Source organism: Apis cerana, linkage group LG8 (genome assembly GCF_029169275.1).
Source record: "Apis cerana isolate GH-2021 linkage group LG8, AcerK_1.0, whole genome shotgun sequence".
Lineage (NCBI taxonomy): Eukaryota > Metazoa > Arthropoda > Insecta > Hymenoptera > Apidae > Apis > Apis cerana.
This window is the reverse complement of record NC_083859.1, coordinates 3,717,145-3,743,686: the sequence shown is the minus strand read 5'-3', so window position 1 is coordinate 3,743,686 and position 26,542 is coordinate 3,717,145. Positions and strand designations below refer to the sequence as shown.

Here is a 26,542-nt window from a genome sequence, read left to right as displayed (position 1 = left end):
TACAAATGATATATAATATATTATTGAATATGCATTAAAAATATAAAATAAATAAAAATTTCACTTTTCAACAGATTAGAAATGTATAATCTCAAGTTGCATAAATATATAATAAAACTATTGTTAAATAAATTCTTTTGACAGCATTTATAAATTTCGATATGATTTGATAAATAATAAATATAAAATATTATATAAAAATTAAATTAATTTATTGCTTAATTTTTATGAATAAAGTAAGTATTAATAATATTATTCATTTAAGTATTAATAATATTATTTTTTTTTTAAATTTAAGAGAATTTCGTAATTTAAAATTACGCGCCAATTTTTAGCGCCAACTATACGAATATAACGACTCGTAAGCAAGTTCATATTGTAAAGTAAAGATCAATTATTCGCGGCGAAAGGTCCGCACTCCTCGGAGTTGTGCGTTACGTTCTGTACGCGTCAACATCAGCTGTTGTTTCGCTCTCGCGTAAAATGACAGTTTTGTGGAAGTTCATAATGTGGAAATCATTTTCGTGAGGCTGCTTCGTGTATCGCGGAAGTGAGCCTTTTATTCTGGATAAAATGAACGGAAGTCTGGGAATAATGCGCGGACCAGAGCAACATCCACAGAGGTTCGCGGATTATTTTGTCATATGTGGACTGGACAAAGATTCTGGCTTAGAGCCAGATAAGTATTTCGGTAAGTTTTACTCTTTTTTTCGTACATCTTAAATAAAATATGCAGATTTGTTAAAATGGCCATTTATTATTTATTCAATTTTTGATAAATTAAATCATTGTTATAAATATTGAATAGTTTTCACATTCTAAGAAGAAGACTGCTACTGTTACAATTTTTGAAATCACTATGTTGCGCAATGCTAGATAATATATCTCAAACTAATAAATTGTAAAGTTATTTATGATTGTATTCAAAAATTTAAAACGATATATTATTTTTTATTTCTCATTATGAGTTTATCAAGTTTTCTTTGTAACTGATTATAAGATTAGTTTCTCTAATAATAACTAATAATTTATATAGTGCATAAATTGTATAGTTATTTGTTTTATTTGCACGTGATTGACACGTGAATTTCAATCGATGCCATTGCACCCCTTACAAAATAAATATATCGCTTTGTACTCGACAAATTATCATAAGTTTTTTCTCGATAAAATATAAAAAATGATATTCATTGAATATTTATATGTATTATATTTTTTGTAGCAATATTTTTATGAATGATTATTTTATTCTTGACATGTTTTCAAAAACAAGTAACTATCAATGTCAAATAAATCATATAATCTTATTAAGTTAATAACATAAATGGAAGCCGCATTTAATAGAATTCTAAATATTCGATAATAATTAAGTTCATTGTGTATATTTTTAATTTTATATTTTTTAATGCTTAAATCGATATTTTCAATCATTTATTTTTAATCTATGAAGGATGTTTGTCGTGCTTTTCATAATTAAATATGTTAAACATGAAAATCGTAAAATATTAAATATGTAATAATTTATTATATTATTATTAACAAAAATTATTGTTATTAAGATAATATAATTGTTAAATATTTTTGCTAAATATTTTTTTTCTTGTTAATTTATTTATGAAATACTTTACGAAGAAAGAGAAAATATTTTTCAGATTATTTATATAATAAAAATTTTTATCAAATAATTCTATCAGAATATAATATTTTTATATTAAAATAAATATTATATATGGAATAATCAATAACTCGTTTGTTTGTAAAAAATATTTTTTCTATTTTGCATGGAAATTTATATTTTATAATTCATACAATTTATTTTGTTCAAAATATATTTTCCTGTTCAAATGTTCAATTCAATGTTTTTTAATTCAAATATTTTACAAGTAATATAAATAATAAAAATTTTCATAAAATATAGAAGTAATTAAGTATTATTTCTTTAAAAATTATTTTATTTTGCTATAAATTGATATTTTTTTATTTTATTTTTAATTTAGATGAATGTTTCTCGAAATAATTTTTTAAATATAATTTTATTCTCTTATAATTGAGAAATACAATTTTCTCATAGTTTTATACAACAATATTACTTATTATTTTATTTAAATCAATCAATTTATATAAAAAATTATTTCAAAATAATTTATTTAATTTTTAACGCAAAATATGAATTATTTGCTTTCTATTATATTTTTAAAATAATAATAAAGTAATTAAAATAATTTATTATTTCAAATTATTAGTTTATTTTTAATATTATTTCAAATAAATTTTTATCCAAATTCATTAAATCTATACAATATATTATCGATGTAATAAATTAATATAAATTTGACTAATAATTTTATTTATATATCATTCAATATTTTCCATAGAATGCTTTTGTGTATTGTTTACATATAATGATTACTAGTCGCAATATGATAAAAAGAGGATTAGTATCATTGGAAATGCAATTACTAGTATAATAAATTTTTAATATTTGATTAAATAAATTCGTCGACTGACAGTTGGCAATACTTGGCTGCGCAAAACTGCTTGAAACGCGAACAATGAGGACAGCAACCAACGGATCTTCTTGAGAAGAAAGATGCTTTTTTCGTTCAAACGATTTTTTCAAAAAATGATACAAAAGATTGTTTTATTACATAGCAGTATATTACCATTGAAGAAAATTTACATTAAAAGATGAACATGTCGGTGACAACTTATCTGGTTTTAGCAATTGGTTGCAGTTTCTTTTGTTTATTTACGTAACTTACACGAACTTCGTGCACTGCTTATTTTGCTTATTTAACGTTTCACGGCCATGTTTATTTTTCTTCATGTACAAATTCGGTTAGTTAAAAATAAAAGATTAGTTTTCAGTATATGGTAATAAATATAAAGTATGTGAAAATATATTTGAAATGAAAAATGGTGATTAAATTGATTGGAAATCATAGAATAAAATTGAAAATTTTTTCATTATTGTTTTTTATAATTATTTAAACAATTTTTTTTATACTTCTGATAATATAATATAATATTCCAACAAATTAAAGAAAAAAAACATATATGTTATTATATATTATCAATAAAATACAAAACATGAAAATAAAAATAATATTTATAATTTATTATATCTTAATCATTGAATTGATAATCTTCAGGAATAAAACTTAAATTGTTACTATTAATTATTTTTATTGTTTATTAAATTCCTTTAAAAATATTTATTAAAAATATTCCATTAAAAATCAATAAAACAAAATAATTCTCAAATAATTTAATATTTTATTTTTAGAATTATATGGCAATATTTTTAAATTTTTATTTGAAATCATTTTGCAAAAAAAAAATTAAATATCATTCTTATTTAATTATGTCAGCTTTTTCCAAGAATTTATGTAATGTTGTTAGATTTTCAAGGTGATCAGATGTGCTGGTCGTAATTCAATCCTGAAAACTCACGCACTAGCCGATGAAAGTGGCTGATATTATGTTACGACACACTTATTTCGCTATGAATTTCTACGGTTGTTAAGTGCAACATGTGTGTACATTTTGCCACTTTGTATAAATACAGGATATTATTATTGCTACTGCATCAATGTTGCAACTTCGACATTATAACTTATTTCCATTTTTAACATTATATAGTATTCTATTATTTAATTTTTTAATGAATATCAAATAATAATTTCAATACAATTAAAAATAAATAGTTGAGCAATTAGCTATTAATAATACATAATTAAGATAATAAAAGATTTAATTAGAATGATTTTTATTAAAATTTTAAATTTATTTTTATTTTTTATTTAAAAATTTATAAATCTAAATTTTGTAATATTAATTTTATATTATTTATACTATTATAATTATTATATATCAAAAATAATCAAAATAATTAAAAATCAATATTAATCAAAAATAAATTATTTTTGTTTTAATAATAGTTAATTTTTTTAAAATATACTTTTCAAGTTTTTTTATTCATTGAATATTTTTATATAAAAAAAGAAATAGATATTGTAATCTTATCCAAAAAAAATAAAAGAATGATGTATGCGTTTGAGTTTTTTATCAGTGTAAATTAAAAGAAACGTGATATAAAATGAAAAGCAGTTTGCAATTTTACTGATGTCCGCTTACAAAATATACATAGCCTATAAATTGAAACGTAATTCTAATGCGCCCCCCCAGAACAAAACTCTGTACAAGGAACAAAACATAATTGTAAACAATAATAACAAAAAAGAGATAATTCTTGCTTTCTGTGATCTTCGATTGTAATCTTCGATTTCGACCATTCGATGTATTTAGTCAATCATATAAAATAAATTATGAAAAAATTGCTGATAATATCTATTTAATTTTAGATTTCGAATGATTTTCGATAACTTATCTTATCGAAATTGAGTAAATTAACTATAACAATTTTTTTTATTGAAAATGATATGACAAGAAACTAATTATATTAATTAAAACAACTTGGTGAATTTAAGTTTAATATAACATATATTTAAATGAATAACATAATAATAGTGAATTGAAATTTTTAAAGAAACAAAATTTATAATGGACTTGTAAATAATATTACAAATTTATTTAAAAAAATGAGAATATGAAAAGCGGCTTTTCGTGTGATATATTTCATTGTAATAGTTTTTTCGAATTTTTCTAAAGAAGAATATGAGGAATAAAGCGCGATGCGACAAAGAAATAGGGAGAAATTCTAAAGATACTACATATTGAGAGCAGCTGCAACAGATGTTGGAATGTATCATGAGTACCTTTAAAAGTAAACGAAATTAATCAGAACACAAGAATGTTTGTCCAATATGATATGAATACTATCTAGTTAGTTAATCGATTTGATTGATAAAATTTAAATATATCAAATTTATTTAAATATATTTAAATTTAAATATATCCAAATACATTTTTAATTTACTAAGATATTTTTACTTTTTTGTTTGGAGATAATAATATAAAGAATAAAATAATATTTCTTAAAATGTATATATATATATAATTATTTAAAATTAAAAACTATAAAAAAAATACATTTTAAGAAATATTATTTTATTCTTTATATTATATATATATATATATATATATATATATATATTATATTGAAATTATGTTTTATAGATATAAATATTAAAAATTTATATTTTATATTTTTATATATAAAAAAATTTTATATGATTTTAAACAATGAATGATTGGATTTGTTTTAAAAAATAAATCCAATTGAACGAAATAACTACTATTTATGAGTTTGTTATGTTTTTAGTTTGGATAACTTATAATAGATTCTCATATCTTTCAATAGAAGCAGCAAGTATATTCGGACTCACCCATTCGTCAATTTAATATGTTGGTATAGGGAGATGATTCGATCGATTCAGTCCCTTGGAAAATTCAACTATTGAACAAGTCTGACTAACTATATAACATATAAACGATACTTGCCAAGGGATCATAATAAGCTGGAAAAACAATTTTTCTTAATTGAATTCTAATTTGCAATTATTTATCTCTTTTAAAAAAAATCTACATATTCTAAAATTATTAAAGATGTAATAATTAAATTGTTCGTATAAATATCTAAAATAATAAATTGGCGATATTTCATTGATAATCATTAGCAAATATATATATAATCATTAGCAAAATTTGTATTATCAATATTTATTGAAAAGTAAATTTTAAAGCACTATTATGAAAGATAAAAATGTACAAAATACATGAATATTGAAAACATACAAGAAATGAATGTTCAAAAAAAAAATTTTTCAATAAAATTATCATTTTAGGGAATAATAAAAAATAAATGAATCGTTATTATAAATTTTATTATTGATAAACAAAAATTTTATTATTTACAATTTTTAATTACATTTTTATAATGAATACATTCACAATGAATGTTATATATACGAATATTTTCACATATTTTTCAAATACTTAGAGTTATTGGACCAATTTTAAAAAATTTTATAATGATTTTTTTCGATTGTGATTACCACTGGTAAATTTAGATACAGTGAAAATTACTTAATATGATTTAAAATGAGGATAACATTGGAAATAAAAAAGATAATAAATAGGAGAAAGTATGATAGAAATTTTGTACTAAATAAAAGTATTACTTACTCTATTTCTTTTAAAATTAATATCATAAATAATATATTATGGTATTATTATTTTTTTTATGTTGTATTATTTTATATTTTTTAAGAATATAGATATACATTTTTACATTAAACATAAAAACATTATTTTCGAACTATAAATAATCTGAAAAAAATAATCACAAGAGAGATAATTATATTTTATAAATTGATTATTAAATTAATTATATATAATTAATAATATTGAAATAAGATAATATAATTCTTAAAATTCGATACATTTTAATTAACGAAAAATATTTAAAAGTATATTATTATACGGTTGTAATAATTAATATATAAATATATAAGTAGTATATAAGTATATAGTATAAATAATAGTGTAATAAATAAAATAATTTGTTCGAAATTTAAAAAAAATCGTAATCAAAAAATAATTCATTGGAATTAAAATATTAAATCAAATTTAATGTTTCATTCCTATATCATTTTCTTTTCGATATTATCTTTTTTTTCATAAAAAAAAAAAAGTATTCAGTCCGCACACATTTTTTTTCGTAAAATAAGATGAATTTGCGTAATTCGTGTATATTTTTATTCTTGTTTATCTTCTTCACAAATTTTTTGGATCGTTTTGAATCAACTCATGGTAATATTTATAGCGTTTAATAATATTTCTTTTGAAAGTGTTGATTTTTAGGATTCGAGAACGGATACCAATCGTACATGTAGCGAATTAAAATTAATTTTTATTATTTAATAGAATTCATTTAAAGTTTTTCTTTTAGCTTATTAGATATAATTGGTAATATATTAACTTTGCGCATAATATATTAAAAATATTTAAAATTTTTAAAACATTAATATCAATTGGAAAAAATCTGATTATATAAAAGAATTATTTATATTATAATATCGATAATATGATACTTTATTTTTATTTTTTGATGAAATAGAGTAAGAGTTATTCCGTTTATAAAAATCTTACTTCCAATAAACAGTGTAAAATATAAGTTATCAAATAAATAAACGATTGGTTGATGTTAATTATGAAAAAACATATTTATAACACACATATAATATATAAATCACGTATATCAATGAAATTTATATACATTTGTAAGATAGTAATCATTTGATTATCTTTCTATTGATATACAAAGCATTCCAATCGTTATTTGTTCAACTTTTACAATCATGTTTACTTTTATAACAATACAGTATTATTATTATCAGCATCAATAAAAGTAGCATCAATAAAAATGGATTACATTAATTATATGACTAATGATTTAATATCTGTCTTTAAAATATTGAATACACCACGGAAAATAAATTTGTATTTTTCAAATATTTTCCTATCTTTTTTTACTTGCGTAAGTGATGACGTCATCATATATACGAGGTCATTTGTGCGTAAAGGGGATCCACATCATTTAAGTACGCATTTAAAGGGCGGAAGCATGGTTGCAAAGTGAAATAGTGTAGTCTATATATGAGCAGCGCGAACAATAATTTTTATACGTTTCAAAATATTTGTTCTTGATTGAAGATATGTATACAAATTATAATTTATTGATATAAGAGAAGATATTTTGTCTATGAAGTATTAAACACATCAAGTTATTAGATATGATTTATCTCTCGAGTTAAGATTAAAATTGTTATTTTATTTTTATTTTAACTACGTTATTATGAAAAGTGAGTCATCCAATAATAAAGTTTAAAATAATTTGTTTTCTGATGATGTGGGAAAATGTCTCATATAGCTTAACATATGTTTCTCTTTTGTTATCAAATGAAATTATAATTTAATATTTTAACAAAAAACTTATTTTTAAATAAATTTTATTTATTTATTTATTTGCATAATCATATTTATATAATTTATAATTAGAATATATTATTTTATTTTATTTATGTAAAAAATAAATTTTTGCTTCAATCATTTTATAATAAACTAATAAGAATAATAATTTAATAAGAAATAAAATAATTTAATTAAGAGATAAGATTAGTGAAAACATAAAAATGTATTATTTTGAAATTGAAATTGTCATATAAAATGATTCCAAATCAGAAATTATTATTATATATTAAATTATTATATTATATTTTTATTCTGTAATATTCAAAATAATATTTTATACTTGCGTGGTAATGCTACTCTTTCTTAAAAGAAAAGATGTAGTATTTCGAAAAGGCATAAAATGTAACACATTTTATTAATTAAAAATTTTATTTATCAAAAAAAAAATTAAGAAATAATATTTAACAATATTTAATATTAAAATTGCTAAGTATTTTGAAAAATTTATTGATTTTCTTTTAAGTGTGTTAACAAAACAAAATTTTTGAAAGATAATTGGATATAATTTTTGATATAATTGGATTAAAGTTATATATTTTTTAAAATATAATTTTATATGTATAAATAATTTCACCTGAATCATAAATTCTTTTGTTCCTTATTTTACGAATTATATTGTCCTCTATTTAAACAAATAAAAATATTTATATTTATACAAGTTCGAAATGATGATGCTCTCGAAGAATTAGGACAATTATATATTATATATTCCAGTTTAAAAAAATATTTTTAGCAACACTAAAGTTTGAAAAAAACTAGAATATTGATGAGAAACGGATTAACTCTTTCATTGGTTTATTGATTGTCATGTAGTTGCTTAACTATTCAACCATTCATATTGGGGGATTATTTTCCATTTCATATTATAATCATATATATATTTATAAATTGCATAAATTCATTAGCCCGAAGTATATAAATATTTGCAAAATTGTTCAAAGAAAAAAGATGAAAGAAACAGAAACAGGGTTAATGGAAATGAAATTGCTGTTGTGTTCAAAAAGAGCATGACAAAAAGTGGATGGCGTGAAAAAGAACAAAGAAAGACTAAATGACATTCAACTTTTCAATAATTTTTAACACCGTAAGAAATGCATTTTAATCGTTATTTAATTTTATAATATTGTAAATTCTTCAAAAATTTTTTGCAAATATTATTATTATTATTATTATTATTATTATTATTATTATATTTTTTTTTTACAAATATGAATAGCAAAAATGACCAGTGAAAAATTTTCATAAAAATTCCATCGTTCGATGAATATTATTTATTTGACAAAATTTCGAGTTATTCGAGATATGCCCTTTGTGTTCATGGATAATAGTTGTTATACAGGATCTCACGCGTGTAACGTACCCTCGAATCAATACTTTCTACACTATAGGGGCACATCTAACGTTTAATGCTCGTTTTTCGTTACCCTCTTCGGCTATAATCTTTCTTTCTTCCTGTCTTTCATCTTTGCTGATGTATTGTGCATGCATTTGTAACTATACTTTTGCTTGATCTTCTTACCATAGTAGACATGTTTATTGTAATTTATTATATGTTATATTACAATAATAAATATTATATTACTTTGTATTATTATAAGATTAATAATATAAAGTAGCCATTATGATTGATTAAATTTCTATAATAATATTATGTATCATTTATAAAAAAAAATTAATTGCATCATTCATGCACTATACATAATGAGTTTTTTGTATTCTATACTAAAGAGATTAAAGAGATTAATTTTAATTAAAATTAAAATAATTTATATTTCCTATTTTATTAAAATATTTTATTAAAAATAAAGTACATTATTTAAGGATAGAAATTATTTGATAAGAATATATTTAATATTTTTATAATGTTTCTTCTTAAAACTATTTATTTAGTTATTTAAAAAAATAAAAAATATATATAGTGCTATTTTGTTATTCAATTACGTAATATTTGTGAGAGAAGTTTTAATAAGATTTTGAACAATTACTAAAAAAATAGTTGCCGTTTTTTGAACTTGCATAACGAGTGCAATGAGTAAACTTTTTAAGAAAGTGTTACATGTACCATCCACTGAAGAGTTAAACAAAGCGAAGTGGTTTTACTTTCTCTCTTTTAGACGAATTTTGTTCCTTTTACTTTCTTGTTTTTTTCTTCATTTTGCAATTTTTTTTAAGTAAAAATGAATAAATAATTAATTATTTTAACATTTCACTGCCCAAACCATTTAATTAATTATTTCACTGCAATTAATTGTTTTTTTTCTACTATTATTATAAATCTCGGTATTAAATTGTTTATAAAAGGTATATAGAAACATGTATAAAAGAATAAATATAAAAGAATTAAATTTTAAATATTTTAAAATATATAAACGAACAATTGTAAAAATGTGTTTTTTTGAATTCATAATAATTTTTTAACTTGTTTACAATAATATTGCGGTTTTATACACAGTTGTAACAGAATCTTTGGTTTTCTCATTTGGTTCTATACTTATTAGTGAAATTAGATATCTATGTTATATTATTATGAATAATTAATGATGCGTATTTAACTTATTTTTTTTAATGAAGTATTATACAAGCTTAATATCAAATATTATTATATCAATCACGAGATATTACGTTTTTAATTATTATATATATACTTATGTAAGCTAATCACACAATTTTTTTTATAAAATTTTATAATTATTATTTAATTAATTAATTTAATTAATTTTAATAATAGAATTCTATTATTTATTTATGATAAAAATTTTTGAATAATTTATAGCATATATTTATTAATTTTTCTAATCAAAACAGAATATTTAAAAAAGTTGTAATAAAATTCCTCTGTATTATCAAATTATTTATTTAAAAATTTTATTAAGAAAGTTTTAAATCTATCTTGATAAATTTAAGGAAAGTAAGAAAACGTATACAATTTTATATAAATTTTATTGAAATGTATAATAAACTATTATATTGATTGGGGTTAAAGTCGAAGATGAAAGCAAGAATATTAATCAAAGTAATTTTCTTTCTTTTCTCAACAATAATTAAGTTATATCTGACTTCATCCGTAACGATTGTGCCAGAAACACAAGCGAAATTTCTTCACTTTTCCATATTTGATTGTGAACATCTTTGCAAATAATATTTATGAATAGTCAAAATCGGATTTCGCTATTCGAACAATAATAGAAAATATCCTAACAATAATAATATAATATTTCTTTTCATAAAAAATATTTAAATGATTAATAATTTAATAAGAATTAAAGATTCTTTAATTATTTTCACATGTATAAAAAATTAAAAAATATTAAAAATATTAGAGTTTTAAAAATCATCGCAAATTATAAAAAAAAAATAAAAAAATAATTTTGGAAAACATTTTCAGGATTTTTTATAATACTAAAAAAAAAGAAAAAAAAACAGAAAAAGAATGATAAGTAAGAAGAAATTTTTCTCATGCAAGAATAGCAGTTCATCCTGATAAAATCAAAAGAAATTTCGTGCATGTTCGAGGACACCGGCAGCACCCATCGTTTAACTAAGCAATCGCTACACAATTTTCTTCGGTCAATTAAGCTCACTGACGACAGAAGTGCATAACGTGCGGTGTATATCGCATAGAAAACGCGTAGGTGCTTTCTCTTCCAGCAAGGAACTGTATTAACTGTAATCTAAGCGATAGCACAGTAATGTAACACCTCTTGAACGATGACAAAAGTCCCTCTTTAGCCCTGGGAAAGAAGGAACGCCACTTAAGGTAATATTTGATTTCCTTTTTATTCATCAACGTTTCTTAAGGCATTGGTGATGGCTAAGCGTTGTGTAACTTTTGCTATTGTTCAACCACCGACCTATTTTTTCACTTTTTACTTATTATTTTCTCCCATTTGTTAGGTAATATAATTTTCGCGATAATTAACACGAATTTATTTCGCACGATTTTCTTAACCTAGCAGTATACATATTGTAGAAAACATTATTGTTATCATTATTATAACTATTATAGATATGCATATATTTCTTAATTTCTCTAATATTTTCTTCGGAATTTTTTTTCTAAGTTCCTTTTCCACATTTCTGAATAAAATTTAGAATAATATAAATAAATATATGTTAGAATTTATGTGACATACATAATCTATAACGAAATATACCGAAAATAAAAGACATAAAAATCAGATTATTTTATAATATAAGCACAAAAATATAAAATATTAAAAATTTTCAATGTTTACTACAATTTTCTTTCAATAAGATATACATATTCTATTGAATTAATAAAAAAATAAATGAATAAAATAAAATAATTTATATTAATATTTCTTAAATACACGAATATCTTTCATATTACCCATCATGAGTGCCATGTCAGGAATTAAAATAATACAATGGAAGAATTCTATCAATTATCGATGTTTCGATTGAAACAAAAAAGAAGGAAAAAAGATGGAAAGAAATATTCATCCAAACACAGTTTGAGCATGGTGATTGCCAAATTGTACGGTCTATTGAATTATCGTCGTTATTTTGCTCACGGAATTTCCAAGCGGAGATTAGTCCGTAGAACAGTTGATAGCGGCAATTAAAATCACCGAGTGGATTTAATCTTTGGCTGGTTCCTCGAATCGGTAAATGTGACCGTCTGATTACTCCAAGCAATATTATTCTATTATATTGTAAAGAGAATTGAAATTATCGTTTTGATAAAGATAAAGATAAATTGGAATCGAACGATCTTGTTAAGAAATTCTGTAATTCTTAATAGTAATAATATCTTCCATTCTTTTATTATAGTTATAATATAATGATAGAAATCAATATGTATATATATATTTGGTCATAAATTATCCTCGCATATTATATGTTGAAAACTTATAATGTTTATGTATTGCAATAACGGTAATTTTTTAATAATCTATTTCATGTTACTTATTGCATTGAATTGAATTGAAACGAGGCATATTTTATCTTTGAGAACTTGTTTAATTAACACGAAACTATTAATTTTCATAAATTTATACATATAGTAGAATTCTATTTATTAGAATAAAATTTTCATTAATACCTAATTAATTGAACTTTTGTTATTTAATTCATATATCTAACTTTGAATTTCTATTATTTGAAAAAAGATTTATATGAGAAAATAATGAGAAAAATTAATGAATTCCTATTATGAACTTCAATGATATATAAAGATAATAAATTTTATCATCAATGTTAAATTTTCAAATTTATAATGATTGAAAATAATCAAAAATGTTTTTCAATAATGATTATTTCAAATAATTTAGATATATATAACAATTAACAATAATTAAAAGAAATTATCATCATACATAATGTTCTTTCCTAACCTAAAATAATTTTGATCAATGTTTATCGAACGTTTAATTGACATAAATTTTCCTTGCCAATAATATATGATATTTTATTATATTATAATCTAATAATTTATAAAAATTATATATTGCATATATAATTATAATAAAAATACAAAAATATTCAAATTTTATGTTAATTTGTTAATTTAATTTAATATAAATATTTCCATTGATTATATATATAATTAAATTTTTACATACGAGTACACACACACAACACACATTGCCATTCTTTGGATGACTGTTCGATCATGAACGATTAACCCTGCACAAGGGTGCCGTTGTATTCGTGGTACACGAAACAACTGGAACATCGCCAAGACTTTTAACAGACTCATTCAGGTCGAGCTGCTCTGAAATATGTACCCACGTTCAATAACAAGTTGTCGACGTTGCCGTAGTGAGATTTTAATTTTTTCAGGAAAGAAAAAAGGCTCTGTCCCTTTTCTTTTTTTTTCTTTTTCTCTACATCTATTTCTCGTTTTAGAAGTTGCAAGTTTCAAGATATACTTAAGAACTATATTGGACTAAGAACAATAGACAAACCAAGCAAACTGGACTAAATTCCTGTAAAAAGTCTTTCTTAAACGTGGAATTCTTTTTTTCTTTTTTTTTTTTTTCATTCTCTATATGTTTGTATGTTTTTTTTTTCTTGAAATGTGTGTGCATGTCACTTTTCTAGTAAGAAAAGTTTGACCGACTTGAACGTTTCTCTTACAATGAGAAATTTGGACTAATTACCCCGTTGTAATGATACTTCCTTGAAGAAGTTTTCTTTCAAATAGTTGGATTAAAAGTATTAAAAGAATTTGAGAATATTGTATTGAAAATATAAAAGATGATATATTGATTAAAAGAAAAAATAAATTAAAAATATACAATTGATTACAAAAATAATGATAACTTATTATTGGAATTTTTTTTATAAAAATGATATGATTGAAAATTAATTTTATATATATATATCTTTTTCAATAATTTATTCATACATTGATCTAAATTGTATAATTTAATAAAAAAAATTGTACGAAAAGATTTTAAAGAGTGTTCGAAAAATTCAAATGTAAATTTAAATCCCTATTTTGTCTAACTTTAAGAAAAGATTCGAAGATTGATTAAGAAGACCTTTATACATATGTATATGATACAAAGAGCGCATTTAAGTATTTGGTTAAAAGGTCACGGTCTCACTTAACGTTAACAAGTATTACAGCTCATCATTTACTAAGCGTGTTATGATTATAAATATCACGTTTCTAAGTTCACGAAGATAATGTACTTTCGACATTTAATTTTTATACTAGCTAATAAAAAAATTTTTTCTAATATTCATTAAAATAATGATAAAATTAAGATTTTTTTGTTAAAAACTATAACTATAATTGCGTATATTATACATCAATAATTGTAAATGTTAACTTTTCTGTTTCAGGTGATTCTTTACAATGTACACCTCTAGACCGAGCATATAAAAGTAAAGTATTGGGACACTATCCAGATTCTGTTCCATGGAACCCTTTTGACGAACACGCTGTTTGCATGGTATGCTATGACTGTTTTAATGATATATCTTTTTAATCTGTTATCTTTTTAATCTTACAATAGTTTTAAATTAAATTTCTCATCGAACTCTCTTTTTCTCTTTTTCTCTCTTCTCTTTTAAATTTAAGCAAAATATATAAAACAGTAAATACAAGGAGAAAATTAGATGCAAAAACTCTCTTACAATATAATATACTTTCAAGCATATTAAATCTATATATAAATCATTATACATAAATTTTATTATGTAACTATAAATTTAGAATATTTGTTGAAACAGTTTTCCAAAAGTATATTGTAATTTATCGACATATCAAATTTATATATTATTATTCGATTATCTTATTTGACAATTTCAAATTTTGCAGGCGGCAAATTTAAAAGCACTTACCATATATTAAAATCGAGCTTCCTAAAATAGCTTCTTTTGAATAACACACACAAATGAATACAGGAAAAGAAAGAGATACTTTCCAACAAGTTTTAATAGAATTACTGGGACGTAAAATTAAAAGTGCAATATACTCGACATAACTTACATGCGGTAAACTGGGTCCACACTGTTCGCGATCACCGACGTTGTATACATAGGTTAGCATGTCCCAGTTGCGGATAGCAAAAAAAAAAAGAAAAAAAAAAAGAGAGAGAGAGAAAGAAAAAATGATGGAAAAAGCGGTAACAGAAATGAAAAGGTGTTGTGTGCAACGGGTGTTCATAAGATATTCAATCTTGTAGCTCTGTCTACCGAGTGGCCTGAAATTTCGAACACAGAAACATTCGGTGGAGCCAACGTTCCATTCGTTCGTGCTCACGAAAGAGGACGGACACAGAACTTACGGGTTCAGCCTTGTCTTCTACGAGGAGTGCAGAAATCGAAAGATATGTGCAGCTATGCAAACCCTTCAAGCGATGCACATCACGGAACTTAGCAGCGGCCAAAATGGTACACCACCAACGTGAGTTCTTTGCGTTGCTTATTTTTCTGATTATAGTTAATCCTATTGAGATTGAGAACAATTATAGAATCATTCTTTCTTCATATTTTATATTTACAAAATGTGAAAGCAATTGTAATTTTCAGATATGATAATAATAATAGAGATTTGAAAAAAAGATTTGTAATTTTATGCTAGATAGGATAATTGGAAAATTAAGATAAAAGGTTTAGACAGATATATATAATATCTTGTATAACTTTTAAATGCTAAACGTATAATCTGGAGATGTAATTACTAGTTCTTTTATTGGAAACATCGAAATAATTCTATCCGAATAATCGAACAGGCATTATTATTATCGATTTATTGGACTACATAGTATTATCTTCCTTATACATGTAATCATTGTTCTATTTCAGTTTTTTCTTTCTGTTCTATTCTGTAATACCTACTTGAATAGTTTTTGCAAACGATAAATAATTTTACTTTATAATATCTTTATAAGACACGATATTTTTATCTGAAACTTACCATGGAAGATAAATTCAAATGATATTAATCAAATAAAAGAAAAACATATAATTCTATTGAATAAAGAATTTATAATCTAAGTAGTTCAATTTTGAATTTTAGTTCGCCATATTCATCGAAATGGGGATTAAATGATTAATTTTCGATATAACTTTCTTCGAATACTTTGTATTATTTCAACATGATCAATACAACGTAAACTAATGAAAGAAATTTAATTTGAAGTTATATAAAAATTAATAAGAAGGATATGCGTGAAGATTTAATACATGCAAATGCGTTTGCAGGGCAAGGAAAGGCCAGGACGGACATAACACGCGATCGTTGCCACGGCATTTCAAGCTATCAGCACATTCACCAAGTGCTGCGTTAGGCTACTACGACTCCACCAAAGACAAGTTGCTAGTGACTAAATCGATATCCTTGCTATGCCAGCAACCTTACCTTCATGCCGCGAAAACGTTCCTCACTAATCTCTACAAGTAAGTAAAGATCTAGATTACCATCTTATAATGTTCCAGCATTTTTACCTGGTTTAATAATATAAAATATCCTTGATAAAAGATTTTCTTGAAAGAAATATCTTAAAGTTAGTATTATCTACTTTTCAGTTTAAATTTTTAAATTGAAAATTTTAACTTTCGAGCAAATTTTTTCAAAATTTAAATTTATATATTATAATTTTTATATATATTAATAGTTTTAAACATTTACTTATCATTTAATTATCAATTACTTTAAGATGATTTTAAGATGAAATTTAAATTGATATTTCTTAAAATATCAAAAATCGAAAATTTAATTTAAACTATTTTGGAATTATAAATTTCTAACTATTTTTAGCTTTTTTTTTTCTTTAAAAATTAATCAAATATTCATTTTTGTAGATGTGTTCCTAGACATCCAGGACCTGGTCTTAGTTTAGAATCCTATGTATACAATCTGTTGTACAATGTGCCGGTACCATTGCCTGGAAAGTCGTTAAAGTTCTTTGTTCCCAACGATGAACCAGCGAAGTCGCCTTTAGAGCTGGTTATCCATCAACCTACGCCATCGCAAGAATTACCGATGTTAGATTATCCTCTGAAAGATATGTTCACATGGCTTGGCGCGGACTGCGTGATCCAATTATTCACGTGCGTCCTATTAGAGAATCAAGTTTTGCTCAGGAGTTCGGATTTTCACAAGCTGATGGTAGTATCTGAGTGCATAACGGCGCTTCTATTCCCATTTTCATGGCAACATGTGTATGTGCCGATATTGCCTGCCAGTCTATATCATTTCTTGGACGCACCAGTACCGTTTATAATGGGTTTACACGCGCAAAGCGAGGGCGGTGTATTGAAAATTGCCAGCGAAGTGAGTATTATTTAGCACTTCCTAATAACTCTGAAATTTTCATTATTTTGTGATACATAAATTTTAAAAATTAAGTAAAAAGTCAAATTTCTTTCATTAAAAATAATTGGAATTGTTAATGTTTAATTAAAATAGAAATTTTAAAAACTTATTCTTTTTATTATATAATCCTTGTATATATATGACTTTTTTGACATTTTTTTAATTAAGTTAAAAGAAAAAAAGAAATATCTAATTTACTTGAATTTGATTATATTATTTTATATTAAAATTTTATTTTTTAATTACAGGCGAACCTTTGTTATGTAGATATAGATAAGCAAAGTAGCCAATTTCCAGAAGAATTACCTGTATTTCCTCATAAAATGCAATTTATTGATGAGATTAGAACTCTCTTAAACAAGTACAAAGTACCACTCACGGGAAAGTAAGTAAAAAATGTTTTTTTTTTTTCTAAAAATTTGTTTTCATTGAAGTTTATAATATTGAAATATTTTTTCAGGACTGATAATATGGTCATAAATCATTATAATGGTGACATCATGACTAGTAGTCTGACACTTCCTGGTTCTGGATTTCATCTTCCTCGCAGAAAACATTCTTTACACGATGTTTTAGATTGGGATCGACCGGAACCAACAGCACAATCAGACACTTTACAAAGGATAGTAGATATTGTTAAAAGAACGGGTAAAGATTTTTTATTTTTCAAATATAAATTTCATTTAAATTTATATAAATCTTATGCTCATTTATATTTTATATTTTTCTGAAAAAATAAAAATTGTTAATAAATATATTAATAATAATAAAAAATTTAAATTAATAATTAATAAATTAATAATTTTTATAATATAAACAATATATTTATCGCAGAAAATCAATAATATTATTATTTTTATTCATTATTAATTTTTTTTCAGGAGTAAATGTAGAAGATATTGATTCAGTGGAAGATAACGTGAAAGAACGAGTACTTTCGCCTCAAGAAGAATATCAAGAAACACTTATGTTTAATAACGCAATTAGGGAAATTTTTTTGAACCGTTTTGTACAGATTTTTTCTAGTTACGAGCATTTTGTTATTCAGCCAAGTCAAGTATGAAACAATTTTTTGTATATGATTTATCTTTTGCAATAAGTCTGTATTTGAAAAAAGAAAATCAATTGTTATAGGATAAAGATGAATGGTTGAATAATAGAGACAGTATGCATGTTTTTGATAAAGCTACATTTTTATCCGATCAACCCACGCAGCATTTACCATTTTTATCAAGATTTCTAGAAACGCAAATGTTTGCATCTCTTGTTGACAGTAAAGTTATGTCAACATGGAGTGAGCTTGATTTTAACATACGAGTTTTTGATCAAAGAATTTCTTTTTTAAGGTAAAAAAATAAATATTTTTTATATTATTTCATATCTATTTAAATAATTCAATTTAAACAATTTTTTTAATTATAGAAAAAAAATTGGGGAGGGTATTATACGATCTACACGCTATGAATCTTGTACAAGTATCGAAGAATCACAAAAAATATTGGAACAGAGATTAACAAATGTTGATTTTGAAACAAATCCACCTACTGAAATTCTTCCTCATAGAGCTGCATATTTCCGAAGTTTTCCTTTATTAGATAATGTTGCTTTAAATAAAGAACCAGCTCAAAGGTAAATATTTGATTTACAAATACATTTTTAAGCATTATTAATTATAAGCTACTAACTTAAAAAAAACGTTAACATTTATTATTTTATTTCCTGCTTCACACGTAGTATACTTCGGTAAGAATATATATCTCAAATTGTAACATTACATTTTAAAAATAAATCGTTATTCCAATTTTATTAATTTTATTTTTTAATTCAAAAATATATATTTTGTAATTTATATTTCAATTATTGATTTTAATTTTCTATTTATATAACAGTAGTCGAAGAGGTCAAACTCAATGGAAATATAAAATGAAATCCATAGAATCAAATGGAAAGAATCAGGTACCTCAAGAAACTCAATCACCTCGACCTCAAACTAAGTTATCCGCGGATATGAGTCCAGCATTAATAGCACAAGCAAATTGGACATTTGTTGAAAAATTGCTCAAGGTATATTTACGAAAAAATAAAAATAAAGTAGATTTATTATTAAAAAATAATATCATTTTAATTATTTAAAGGATTGTAAATCAAAAACAAAAAGAATGTTGGTTGAAAAAATGGGTTCCGAAGCAGTTGCGTTAGGTCATGGAGGTGAATCTTTATCGGATGTCGAAGAAAATACATTAGTCGCTAGTCTCTGTGATCTTTTAGAACGAGTTTGGAGTCATGGATTGCAAAACAAACAGGGGAAAAGTGCTCTTTGGTCGCATCTTACCATGTATCAAGCATTAAAAGTAGAAGAATGTAACGATCCGAATAAACCTCTAGATTCTAACTTTCTTTGTCCTGGTAAGTTAAAATTAATTGTTATATTTTATTAAGATTTTTTATACAGTCTTACTCTATTATGGAAAATATATTCACTAAACTTCATAACATTTGGAAATGCAGCATTATCGTGGTGCGTGGAGCGGAAGCGATTCGATTGTACGTGTCTTATTTTATTTCAAATAAAGTGTTAAAAGTAGAGATAGTTTCTCATACGTAGATACTCTGCACTGTATTAGTTGTAAGTGACTCATTACTTATAAATAATTATTTATTTGACTCTATATGTTTTCGCTAATATTGCACATATTATATCAGCGAGTATGTTTGGCTGCTATTTTCTAAATTATTGATTCTATCAACAATCATATTTGAAGTATATTATTTTGTTATTGTGAAATTAAATTATTTATTGAGTTCATTTTTTTGTTTATTTATTTAAATTTATTCAATTAATTTTATTTATACAAAAAAAACTTGTTCATTAGATTTTTTTTATTAAATATATTATATACAACTCAAAAATGAATAAAATATTTTAATGTATGATATAAAATATCAAAGTGCCAAACTGATATTGATATAATTAATAACATATCTTTTTAATATTATAATAAAATAGAAAACAATTCCATTTAATTATGAAATATCATTTTTTGAGTTGTGATCTTGTTTAAAATATGCAATAATTCTTTTTCAGTTATTTTTCTTCAATTTTTATTTCTGTTTTATTTTTCTGTGTTGTAAATAGCCAAGAAATCACCAAATAAATTTTTTGGATTACCGGAGCGTTTAATTTCATCCTTAAAGGGCAAAAATATTTTTGAAATTGCTTCTTATATCAAGGAGAATTTTAATGGTAAGCCGCGTAATGTTGGCTTGCCATAATAATATTCAATTAGATTTTATTAGATTTTATTAACATATTATTTTTATATTTATAATCATTTAATAATCATCGTAAATGTCAATAAATCGCATGATTTGACATTGATATTTTAAATGATATAAAAAATTTTTTAGTAGATATTCATAATATACAAATTTTATAGATATGAATGTCATTTTTTTTTTTTTTTTGATTTATTAATAATATGCGATTGAAAAATAAAATTTGTATATATAATACAATTAGCATGGAAATCATAATTGCAAATTGGCAAATAATCGAAGATTAAAATAATTTTTTTATTTAAAATGCCTAAAGTTCAGTCATATTTTGTTTTCGTCTAAAGCATGGAATTATATGCATGTACTGTTTGAAATATTTTTATAATAATGTGAATTTATTATTTTATTTATCTAAAATTATTGTTTATTGAATTTTGTTAACAGTAACAGATCTACCGAATTTGGCATTGGAGATCGATTCACCAACACGAGGCACGGATAAGCACAAGTCCCCTGGAGACAAAAAAGTCGGTCCTGAACAACTTTCTTTACTTTTTGATATTCGAAATGTGCAAGCAATGACTGATATTAAAACGCATATTGGATATGCCAGAGCCTGGGTTCGATTAGCACTTGAAAAAAAATTTCTTTCTCGCCATTTGAGAACCTTATTATCAGATAATAGATTGTTAAGGTAAGTTGTGAGTTTAAAAAAAATACTTAATATTAAAATTGATTAGTTTAGTTTATATATAAATAAAAATTTTAGCAATATTGTAAATATATGCAAATGGTATTAAATACTTATTTTATATTTCTTATTTTTAAAATATTTATATATATATATATATATATATATTATTATTTTATTTTTAGAAGTCAATATAAACGTTCGGCATTTTTGCGTTGTGAAGAAGAGAAGGAACAATTCTTATATCATCTTTTAACATTAAATGCAGTTGATTATTTTTGTTTTACAAATAATTATCCAACTACAAAATTGCCATACAGGGTCATTATATTTCCTAGTCGAAAAGCTAGTGCAGCTACCACTTCAGCAAATAGCTGGATTGCTATTTCTGGCACACTTTGTGAAACAAATCCAGTTCCAATACCAAAGGGTGCATTGGAATTTGTATTTCATGTATGTTCTTATGCATTAATAATTCATTAAATACTATATTGCAAATAAATAATTTTATAATTTTTATTTTAGCATAAAAATTTAGGTGTGCTTTCCACATTACGCATTGGACATGACAATACCGGTCTTTCGCCTAAATGGATGGTAGAATACGTCGTAATAAGAAATGAAGTTACAGGACATACATTTAAATTTCCTTGTGGTAGATGGCTTGGCAAAGGTATTGATGATGGATCTACTGAAAGATTATTAGTAGGCGCCCTGGTACCACGTAATATTGAAGAATTGGTTGAGTCATGTTCAACACCACCAAGATGTAGATCTCCTAGCATACCTAGACGTCCCATATTATCTCAAGTTGAATTGCAACACATGTTGGGTAAATATCAATGAATAAAATATCAATAAAAATCAAATACTCTTCTAATTCAAATAGAAATTTACATCATATCAATTTAAAATATAATTAATAATATATACATAATATACAATAAATTTACAAGTATAAGTATAAAATTATAAATTATAATGAAAATGTTAAAAATTTATATAATTTTATAGGAGAGTCTGTAAATGCAATTGTCAAATTTCATTATAGAAGGGAATGTCAAGATGGTTCTTTGACTGCTCTACTTTGTGGAGAAGGTGGTCTTGTACCATCATTAGAACAAATATTTTTATTTGGATTTAAAAATCAAAGGATATTTGGGAAAAACTTTTATGTTTGGGATTATCTCTGTACGTTATTATTTTCTATTATTTTTAAAGTATTAAAAATAATTTATTAAAAATATTATAAAACTTTTGATTATGAAATGAATAAAATAGTGAACTTTTTCATCTATTTTAGTACGTGTAAAAGAAAATTTTGAAATTTCTTTATTGGAACAAATGGACGAATATTCACAGAGGCTTAATAGAGATAGACGAATTCATGCAGAAAATAATCAAAGATTTGCAACTTTAAGATGTTATTGTCATCTAATCGATCAAATTAATATGTTTAGTCAGACTCTTGGTAAAGATGGAAAATTTCAATTATTTATATGCTTAGCAGCGAGGTAAATTATAATTTTAATAACTTAATATCGAATACATTTTTATGAATTTAATCCTTACTTTTTTTGATTCAGAGAGCAGCTTCTTCATTCTATGCTTCGACCAATGAGCGAAGCGCGTTCTACCGCGGATATGTATGAAGAAACTTCTTTTTTAAGAAATTCTACATTATTAAATTTCCTCATTCATATTCTTGAACCTCTAAGTGAATTTCATATTGTTCTTGAAAAGAGTTTAACTCATGGAATTTCTAGTATATGTTAATTTATCATAAACATTCCAATAATTAGGTAAGTTTATATGCTTAATTTAATATTATGGATTCTAGATTAAAAATTAATCTTTTCTTAAATAATTAAAATATTTTAAATTTATTAAATTTATTATGATTTTTATTCGTATTATTATGATTTTTATAGGATATATTTCTTTGAAATGGCACAATTTACAAAATTCTAAATAATGCGAGATAAAAAGAGATAAATGTTATGATATTGAAGAAATGAGGAACTTTCTAAAACATTATTATTAAGAATGTAAGAGAAATTTAATAATGCAAATGAAGACTGTTATGCTGATGTAAAATAGTCGTTTTTAGATGATAAAATTGTTTGACAGAAAGTTGATATATAAGTGATAATGGAAACAAAGATTTTGTCCTGCTCTGAAAGTTGATAATATTAATAACAGTAAGAGTTCAGTGCAAAGATAAATAATCTAATGATTTCGCCCATCTTGCCGTAGTTACTTGGTAGAGAAGCTAGATAATAATAAGTTTGTTGAAACTGACTTATCGCGTACCAAAGATGTGATCCTATTAGTTATTACTATTAGTATTATCATCATTAAAGATCTAGATTTCTTTTAGTTTTTTTATAGTTTTTGTTGTGAGCAGAATGTTTAAAATATTTAAAAGCGTGTACACAATGTATATCACAATAATTAATATTTTATTTGACAGAATAAGTATCAATTTTATACTTTCTATTATTTATTATTTTAATCGAAATAATTAATAAAAAATAATTTCATCAACAAATGTTAGAATAAAAAATAGTTGAATATTTTTATTTTAAATTTTTTACAATCTTTTATTTTATTATTATAGTCTTTTTAACATAAAATAATATATCATGAAAAATGATCAGTTTAAAATTTTTTTTTCATTTTCACTTTGTTGTTCATATATATTTGTGGACAGACACGCTTCTATAGTTGTTTAATATTTTATCTATTTTATTATTAAAACAAATCGAAAATTTTTATTTTTTTATAATTTTTAATTCAATATAAATTTTAAACTAACAAACAACAAAAATTTTGAAATTTCTTTTAGAAATAATTATCTATTTAATTTTTAGTGTTAGCACAATTTATATTTCATTGCTTATAAAATTAAACTAGTTAAAATTGAAAATGAAAAATATAATGTATTAAGAGAAACATTTATGAGCATATTTTAAAAAAATGGACCAAACGATTTAATCATTTACTCCAAGTTTCGAAGTGATGCAATTAATTTTTAATGCATAAGATACATTGCAGCTGATTGTTCTTCGAATTTTTAATGTAGATAATAACCAAAATAGACAAATTACTGTACTAATTTAAATAATTTTACTGCTAGAATTTGTCAAATGATATATCTTAGATAAGAATCGTTTTTTCATATTAATGTATGACTGTTCATTCTTTGTAAGACACGTGTGAATAAGTAGATTTACTTATAAAAAATACTTAAAACTTATAATAAAAGTTTTAATTTCAGAATTTTAAATTTTATTTCTATATTTTAGATTTAAAAACGTCCTTTAATTTTAAATAATTTTTTTTTAAAGTGATAAAGTATATAAAATTTCAAATTCAAGACATAAAATATTCACACGTGTTCATCGTGTCTTTCTTGACATTCATGACATTCATGACAATGATATTAATAAATAACTTACTGCGAATCTCTCGCATCTGTGGCCAAATTTAAAAATTTACAATATCATCTTTATAATATAGATTCATGAATATAGATTTCTAATTTGTATTAACACATTGCTTATCAAATAAGACTATCTTCTGATTTATTTTTTAATACTAAATTTTTATACTCATGTTCATTTATTATTATATTTTAATTTTTTCAAATATGAGATATTGTAATTTCTATTTTTTTAATTATAAAATATAAATTTATTAATATATGTTACACGAAAATTTTATATGTATTTATCTTAGAATTGTATTGCAATATATTTTAATAAAAAATATCTAATGGAAAGCAATGTATTAATACCTAAATATGAAACACATAATTTGTTAATTATATATTATTAGTTGTTTCACGATCGGTGAAAGTTTATTAAGATTCATTTGTTAATTAACTATTATATATTATTACATGTTGTTGATAAAAATAATGAAATACTCATATAATGATCTGATTAGATTTTTTTTTAGAATATTTAAGAAAAAATTAAATGATTGTAATTGAAATTCTGTTTTACATCATTTTTAAACGATTTATTATATATTTTGTCATATTAATTAATGATTTGCCTTTATATAAAACAAAAAATTATATATTAAATAATCGTAAAATGTGTATTGTGATCGTTTGTTAGACTGAAGAGTAATTTTGTATTTTATGTTATTTTATGCTTAGGGCATATCTGTATTGTCATGTTAAAGTTATGTAATTTTAATCTTTTCATAATTTTTATTTTGTATGTATAATGTTTATATATTATTAGTAAAAATTTATAATTATAATGCCATAAATCTTTTACCCAAATATTAGAAAAATTAAACATGTCGCAAAAATTTATAATACATATTATTTTTTATTTATATAAATTTGTTGATAGAAAGCTTAATATAAATTATGGAATAATATTATAAACACTTTAACATGACATCAGTGTGCATCTATTCATAATACTCAAATAAATAATTTATAAGTCTTAATTTAAAATTGAAAGTCATGTCCATCTATTCGATTTATACTTGATCGTTTCTCGGGTAATAGAAAAAAATCAAGTTCTTTACCAAGTTTGTATATAAATGAAAAATTACAAAGCTTGATGTAACGTATAGAATCTTTTACAAGACAACTATCATATAATATAATTGTATATATATGAACTGTAAACAAAATACTATTAACATTGTACAGTAGAATAAAGGATTATTAAAATGAAAGAATTTTATTTATATTTTATAATTGTACATGTAAATTAAATACAAATATAAAGAGTATGTGATAAGACAAAGCAAAGATA

General features: G+C 23.0%; 1 protein-coding gene across 4 annotated transcripts; it reads left to right on the top strand.

Annotated features, from left to right (window-relative positions):
* Positions 1-103: 103 nt before the first annotated feature.
* LOC107995346 (DENN domain-containing protein 5A) lies at positions 104-26,465 on the top strand. 4 transcript variants are annotated; one of them, XM_028665487.2, is made up of 22 exons: positions 104-236; positions 336-691; positions 14,812-14,921; positions 15,657-15,877; positions 16,678-16,872; positions 17,278-17,749; positions 18,040-18,176; positions 18,252-18,439; positions 18,673-18,848; positions 18,926-19,137; positions 19,214-19,420; positions 19,681-19,855; positions 19,927-20,197; positions 20,300-20,335; positions 20,928-21,035; positions 21,512-21,761; positions 21,944-22,211; positions 22,284-22,590; positions 22,773-22,949; positions 23,062-23,272; positions 23,345-23,560; positions 23,690-26,465. In XM_028665487.2, exons 2-21 carry the CDS (start codon positions 574-576, stop codon positions 23,532-23,534), a joined length of 4,029 nt encoding a protein of 1,342 aa, XP_028521288.1. In that variant the 5' UTR covers positions 104-236; positions 336-573; the 3' UTR covers positions 23,535-23,560; positions 23,690-26,465. The 4 variants fall into 4 exon arrangements, with proteins under 4 accessions (XP_028521288.1, XP_061934126.1, XP_061934127.1 ...); XM_062078142.1 differs by lacking the exon at positions 20,300-20,335; XM_062078143.1 differs by lacking the exon at positions 20,928-21,035.
* Positions 26,466-26,542: the final 77 nt, after the last annotated feature.

Bases quoted from the DNA above. Each gene is read 5' to 3' on its own strand.
- LOC107995346 (XM_028665487.2), top strand. From the start codon at position 574: ATGAACGGAAGTCTGGGAATAATGCGCGGACCAGAGCAACATCCACAG. The intron at 15,878-16,677 runs GTGAGTTCTTTG...ATGCGTTTGCAG, and splicing joins CAAAATGGTACACCACCAAC to GGCAAGGAAAGGCCAGGACG. The intron at 19,138-19,213 runs GTAAAAAAATAA...TTTTAATTATAG, and splicing joins CAAAGAATTTCTTTTTTAAG to AAAAAAAATTGGGGAGGGTA.